This window comes from Oncorhynchus mykiss, chromosome 9 (assembly GCF_013265735.2).
Source record: "Oncorhynchus mykiss isolate Arlee chromosome 9, USDA_OmykA_1.1, whole genome shotgun sequence".
Classification (NCBI taxonomy): Eukaryota; Metazoa; Chordata; class Actinopteri; order Salmoniformes; family Salmonidae; genus Oncorhynchus; species Oncorhynchus mykiss.
The window spans coordinates 41,928,242-41,935,589 of NC_048573.1; the positions used below are offsets into that span (position 1 = coordinate 41,928,242).

At 43.0% G+C, this 7,348-nt stretch overlaps 1 protein-coding gene across 2 annotated transcripts in view; it reads left to right on the forward strand.

Moving 5' to 3' along the window:
- LOC110532105 (nucleolar protein 4-like) overlaps positions 1-6,951 on the forward strand; it is a 129,220-nt gene extending 122,269 nt beyond the window's left edge. The window contains exons 9-11 of one of the 2 annotated variants that reach the window (XM_021615718.2): positions 595-714; positions 910-1,114; positions 1,451-6,951. In XM_021615718.2, the coding sequence (XP_021471393.2) occupies positions 595-714; positions 910-1,114; positions 1,451-1,674 (549 nt within the window). In that variant the 3' untranslated portion in view covers positions 1,675-6,951. The remainder of the gene's footprint in view (positions 1-594; positions 715-909; positions 1,115-1,450) is intronic. The other variant, XM_036988026.1, reaches the window with a different exon arrangement.
- The last annotated feature ends 397 nt before the right edge of the window (positions 6,952-7,348 follow it).

Consider the following 7,348-nt stretch of genomic DNA (forward strand, 5'->3'; position numbering starts at 1 on the left):
CATTGGCAACCATTGCGAGTGTACCCATAGCAGAGACAGAGGCATCCCACTCACATTTTCTTTCTGGTTCATATAAGGTCATTGAACTAAGCAGATCAGGCCCAGGTGCTAATACATTGTGAGAGCCACCCCCTTAAGCAGACAGGAACGGACCATATTTTATTTTGCCCCCCAAAATAAAAGGCCTGAATGGGACATTTTCATTCATGCACCATTTGCCCATAGGAGAAAAGCAGGAAGTAAAAGTAGGAATCAACTCAACGGACATCACAAAAAAAATACATTCCATTGTGTGAGCCATAGAAATGTTGTATCACCATTGTTTATTACATCAGGATATTATACTTTCATTTTGTTCCTTACCTGGTGAAATATTCAGTTAAAAATGTAGTGCTGTTCAGTGCTCATGTATCTGGTTAGGAATGATACTATCTGAAATAGAGGAGTTGGAATAACTTTGTAATGAGCAGGTGCAACTGAACATATTGTTCGTGTAATATCTTCTGTATTATTAATGTTGAATATGCCCCCTGTGGTCAATGTGGGTACTCTGGCGTGGGGATGAATTTGTGCTGATTGTCTCTCCCCTGCTAGACACGACCCACACCACCTCACCTCACCTCAGCCATGGCTGAGAACATCCTGGCAGCCGCCTGCGAGAGCGAGACACGCAAGGCTGCCAAGAGGATGCGGCTAGATGTCTACCAGGCACATGTGAGTGCTCTGATGGTGTGTGTGTGTCTGTGTGTGTCTGTGTGCACATCGGGGTGTGTGTACAAGTGTGTATCTTTTCAGGTGGGTGGATGTACTGTGTATGTCTTCTAATAGCCAATGGCAAAGTCTGTTCTTAACCTTGAGTATATTATATACATGGAAGTGGGACTGAAAACTCTCTCGTCTCCACCTCAGGAGGAGCAGATAGCACTTGACAAGCCCAGTTCTCGCGAGCCGGCCTCCCTGGCCCACTCTGCCTACTCCCTGGCCGCCTCGGCCTACTCCCAGGACCAGCTCTACACCAACGGTGGGCTCAACAATAGTTACCGTGGTTACGGGGGTCTGGGAGCTAGCATGCAACACCCAGTCTCCCTGACAACCGCCACTGCTCAGAGCAACGGTGAGAGAGCATGCTTCGCCTCTTTATTTGGCCAGAGAATGGCAGCTTAGAGTAGCAGCATACCTTAGCTTACCTGAAGCATGTTGCTCGTACTGTAGCAGCATCACTGGGCGAGTTTAGAACAGACAGACTTATTGAAACGTATCGAGAAATCCAATTCTTGCCCATATTTGGACATAGAAAAGTTTTTTTTTTTTTTTAATACAGGTGGAACTCATCTAAAATACATTTCCTACAATGGATAAGAATGCATATTTATGTTTTTCAATAGTTACAATTATAGTAAAATGCCCCCAGTATATGTGTCTTCATTTGAGTGTGTTGTCTTTCCCCCAGGCCCTACTGACCTCAGCATGAAGTCCCTGGGGTCAAACTCTTCATCGGCCAGCTCAAACAGTCACGGGCGGAGTGCTGGTGTCATAGGTGGCGGGGCCTCGGCACAGCTCAGCCCAACAGAGATCACGGCCGTGCGGCAGCTCATCGCCGGCTACCGCGAGTCGGCCGCCTTCTTGCTCCGCTCGGCCGATGAGCTGGAGACCCTGATTCTGCAGCAAAACTGAGCCGGAAACTCCTCCTCCCCGTCTCCCTGCTTCTCCCTCTTTCTCTCTGACTCTCCCACACGACCCCTAACCAACTACTCTCCCACTCACCAGATCCATCTGTCTGTGTTTCGTCCACCTCCACTGACCTGTATATTCTTCCCGTCTCCAGGAGGGAGGCATGCAACAGTGCTACCTTCCTCTAGTCTAATATTCTAACCCCCCCCCCCCCCCCCCCCTGATTGTTTTAACATCAGTGCGTGGAGAGAAAGAGCACTGTCTGCGACGACTTGGGAACAGCGTTTCTCCCCCTCTTGAACCACCTGTAAAGGAACATGCTCCCTCCCAATCATAACAGCTCTCCCTCACTTCCACAGCTCTGTGGAAAGAAGAGGGGTGACAGGGAGAGAGCCGTAAATTAGTCTACCAAGTGATGTGCAGGAGAGTGGTGGGGCTGGAGCGCTGGAGAACACTGCAGGGTTGTGCTGTGATGAGGAGAGAACAGCGCCCCCTTGTATGAGGAAGAGAAGTGGATCCTTTTGGTGTGCCAGTAAGCTCAATGTGTTACTGTACACAGATCCCCTCAACAAGCTCACCATCCCCAATAACAATGAAAACGAGACTCTCTGAACAGTAGTAACAAAATGTTTGTTAATGACAAATACTTTTGATTTGAGATCTGAATTTGTTTGTTTGACTATAAGAAGACATTTTGAACCACTTTTTGGATGAACAGAGGCTGAAGAAGGCTGGAAAGAGACAACTTGTTGCGCTCGGTGTAAATAAACTCTGTGTCCTAAAGCACTTTCCCATGATTCAGACCTCACCTCCCCATTGAGTAATAAAGAACTCGATGTGCCCGGGAGCAACACTTTATCTTATGCATTATGGAGATGCCATCTATTCCACATGGAAATACCTCAGATTTATCAACCCACCGTTCGAGTACTTCATTCCTACTGGGTGGCGACGTCACACAACGCTCATCACACAACACTCACCCGTTACTACCTGATGTGTTCCGTGTTTTCATAGACCTGCAGGAAGCAAAGTCTTAACCATTTCAACAAGTTTCCAGAGTAAATATTGTAACTATAGTTCGAATTTTAAAAAAAACAAACTATTGTTTGTCTTGTTATTTGTGTACTGTAAATACTCAGTCCATATTTGATTCTAGAAACACCATGAAGAGAACATGAAAAAGCATCAGTAAAGTGAAGGACTGGGGGGCTAGGTAGTATTTTCCGTGGGAGACTGAACCTCTCTGACGATAGCTGGTAGTTTTTTTTTTTTGGAGTTCACCATTTTTTCCAACCCTCTTGTGGCTCATTGCTCTCCCATCAATTCCAGGTTTTGGTTTGTCCCGACTCATCACTCGATGATACCCTGTCTTTTTCCGTGTCCGGTTCTGCATTCCTCTCTCGAACCTATCCCCCATCTCCTCCCTGACCTGGGCCCAGGCCAGCTCGGTTCTGGGAGGGATAACGTATGTCTTTGTCTATTGACTCTTTGAGATGGCCATTAATCCACGCTGCTGCTATGTGTACCGGACTTTTGCCACAGACCTGTAACCTCAAGTCAGGACGCCATCCTCCTGCACAACCAGAGCACCTCAAGACAACAACACAAACAAAAAGAAGCTAAAACTACTCGAAACCGATAAGAGATTAAAATCTCACTTTTAAAAACGACATGCCATCCCAGTCAGTTGTTTCTCTCTGCTACTAGGCACTCTGGTTGATCTTTTTGTTCTTTCACAGGGCTGTGTTGTTTGTACAGTGACCTTTTTTGCTTTCTTCATGACTTTGAATCTCTGGAGGCATATAGGGATCAACGTGCTCCTCTTGCAGCCACTCACAAGGGTGCTTTGGGCATATCTATCTTACTGTGCAGTCAAAGTCTGGGAGGTTTGCACCTTTTAGAATGAGTGTGAGAGAAAAAAAAATGCAAAATGTTTCTTCAAGAGGCAGGCCTGAAGGGGTTGACTGTTGTGTCACTGTAATTTGCTCCCTTTTGCACACTGAAGCAACTGAAATCTGTGACGGAGGCCCTGCTTGTTCAGGGCTCCATCTTGCACTGGCGAGGTGTGGCCTACTAAAGTAAAGAGGAAGAGTATTTGCAATGCAGTTGATAATCATCCTGGCCCTTGACAGCATAGTGTTAACGAAAAATAAACATAGTGTGGGTGCTACGATGTTTCACAACCACCACTAGTGGGCGGGGAGGGGGGGGGGGGGGGGGGGGGGGCTTGTGTAAATGAAAGCCATTGATGTAGGTGTGCTACCTCCATGGCCTGAGATTGAACGGAGCACTGTGCTCACTGGTGCCACACTCTGAACCACAGAACAACACCTTGATAAAGCCACCCAGCATACATGTGCAATGTCAAATCCAATCTCCATAATGAGTACGCATTGATGTACAAATATTTAATTTATGGGAATATTATGGCTAGATAGAAAGTAGAAAATGGACTCCCAAGACTTTCTATTTATCTCTGAGCAAGCTCTTGATTAGATCTGCGTGGTGGGTAAAAACGACACAAACACAAGAGAAATATGCAAAATGACCAGTCAAGAGGAAACCCCTCACTGTGTTCTCTCGCAACGTGGCTGTGAGGGCTTCAAAATGTGTTTTCTTATTAGTATCACCCTCATTTCTGTGGATCCATCCCTCACTCTGCTCCTGCCCTGGGGTCTTAGGCTACAATTACCTCAGCACATACAACACAGCAGTATATCAGTACAGTAACATAGTAGAGGAATTACTGTATCACAGGTTGTTTTTTTTGTGTGGGGGGGGGGGGGGGGGGGGCTAACTTAGTAGGGGATTTGTCTTATTCACTTCCATCTTAAAACTGCCTTTTTTGCCACTGAGTTTTCAAATGATTGCCAGACACGCAGTGCTGTGGCCAAACTGTACATAGTGCTGTAAGTGTTTGTGATCTTACAGTGCGGACGCTAGAGCCAGTGTTGTCGTCCTATGTGTTTCCCTGTTGCCCCGGGTCAACACAGAGTGATGGGTTGATGGATCGAGACTCTTTAGAGATGACTGCTGGATATTGTAACGTCGCATGCCACAACACATCTGCTATATGGTTTTGTGAAGAAGATTGTGACAGTTATGCATTTCTAATATAGACAAGGGACAGTTAAATGTATCTGTACAAAGGGAGTAAGAGATGAGATGATATAGTAAAGAGGATCTTGCTAAATACGACTCCCTCCTCTGTTTGCACCCTTTGGGGTTTGCTCTGTAGTTTCTCATAGACGGCTACATACGTTAAGAAAACATACTGTAAAAATAGGCAAAGACAATCTTGGAAAGGTGCAACTTGCTCACGGTTTGATTTCCATTCCTTTTCTGTGTGCAGCTATTGCATGCAGTGCGTCTTGGAGATGACAAGAGTACTTTAGCCATAATCAGAGGATTCTTACTCAAACTTCTGACTCCTCGAGCGGTTGGAGCACTCATAGTGGCCCCACTGTCGATACACATTTTTATCTGATTTCTATTTTTATTATTCATTTTGTTCTTATTTTATATATATTTTGTAGTGCAAGTAAGTGGTCTTTTCAAATAATATTTTGTACAAAAACCAACATCTCAAGTGAAGTTACTCTGTATGCCTATACTGTACATTCCAAACAAGGATGTCAACACGTTTAACAACCGACCTGGCCAGCATCACATTTAGTGATGTGACCTCAGACCAGAGGGAGTGCCCTCTGTTAAGATTAGCATTGTTGACCTTGTGAATAGCGTCAAACATGTTGTTGATTGGAGCCATGATTATTTTCCTGCTTAGGGCCAACAAGACTTTACATGCCAGGGAATGTGCCAACCAAGCACAGACCAAGTCTACGCCCTTAACCATGCCCTTCATGAAACTCCAACTCCCAGACTACTGTATGCATCCCTACCCCGGGGAATGCTATGTGGTAGTGTCAGCACTTCAGTGGAGGGGAAGTGTTTTGAGTGACGAGCAGGGGTATTTTGCTGAGGGAAAGGTGTGATTCCCTTTATCATAGCGTTTTTAGCTCCAGCTGACATTGGATTACATTGGAACTCATTGACTTTACAAATGACGCCCCCAATAGCGATGGTTCCATTCGGACAGGTGCAGTTGTGGTGCTGGTCAGGGTACCGTGAATGAATACACACTTTAAAAAAAAATATCTGCTTTGGTCAGATGTATAGCTCGTCACAACAACAAAAAAAACAATAGAAGAAAAAAAAAGTTTATTTTTCTATCAGGGCAGTGTACAGCTACAGTCAAATCAAAATGGTTTTTCCAACCATAGTCTGTTTTATTTAATCATTTGGTGGTGCTTTAGATTCCTTGGTTCTGTTTTAGGTTTTCCTCTTTACCTACTGTACCAGAAGCTGATTGTCTTTTTCTCAGTTTTGATTTGTACCTAATACCAATGTGAAACTGTATTTTCCTCCTGAGTTTGGACTCAGTGGAAGTGTGATGTTTACATGTACAGATTTGTTTTTGTAATTTTATTTAATTTGGTCATTTCTCTCCTCCTCCCCACTCTGTTAATCTAATATCTTGTACATTGATGGGAAATGGGACCGTGTCGAAATAAGGTTAATGTCACATTTAGAAACTGGTTGTTGGGAGAGCTGTGTGCTTGGCTTAAGGAATGCCCTCTCCTTAGCTGACCTGATACACACAAACCGGGGGTCACAGTGAACTGACACTCTGGTGTGACTACTTTATCAATATATGAGAATTTGTTCCACAGTGAATGATAAGCCATTGACATACCCTTTGCAGGGTTTTCTAGACTATTAGTATATTTAGCGCGAAAAAACTAAACTGCAGACAAAAACCTCAGGAAAGGACATCACTTTTTTAACATGTCTTACTGAAGGGCCCATTTCCCTCTTTGATACCATATAAATTATATAAAAAATAAGTATTCTTTTTTTATATTTATTGTGTTAAATATATAACAGTGGATACCTTTTTTCCAGTACATGTGGCTAAATATTTGAATTCTTTAGAAAAGTGTTGATAATATATGTAAAGCAACTTAAAGATTGAAAAAAACAATGAGAAAAAAAAACGATTTCTGTTTGTTTAATGCGAAACAGCATGGGTGGTTATTTTACCGAACATATCACTTTGATTCATGAAAAACCAATGATTTCAAATTAAGCTTTCTTCGGTGTGATGTCACTGCTAAGGTAAAATGTTTTCCAATTTAAAAATTAGACTTTTTTTCTCCCAAGCTGTATGTCACAAGTCTAAATATACTAATAAAACAGTGTGCTATCAAACAGAAACCGATGTATTTTTGTATTTTGTCAAGGTTGTAATAAAGGAAAGGTTGTTCTTGTTCTTACAAAATATATATTATCGGTAAATACCTTTAATGGGTATTTTGTTATTGCATAGTATGTTTACATTAATAATATTGTGTTCATTGTACATGATGTAATAGATCTAAACCAATGAGGAATTGGTGTAAGCAACACCGATACCATATTTCTATACTATAGCCTACTTCTACATAATACACTGACCAGCAATAGATTATAATTATGTTACCAGAAGCTTTTTTTTTAACTAGAGCAAAAAAACAGTCAATTCATTTGCTAAGGGAAATTATGCATAATTAGATAGGGAATATAAAACGCTGTGTTGCCTATACGTACTGAGTAGATCCCTTGCACCAGAGTT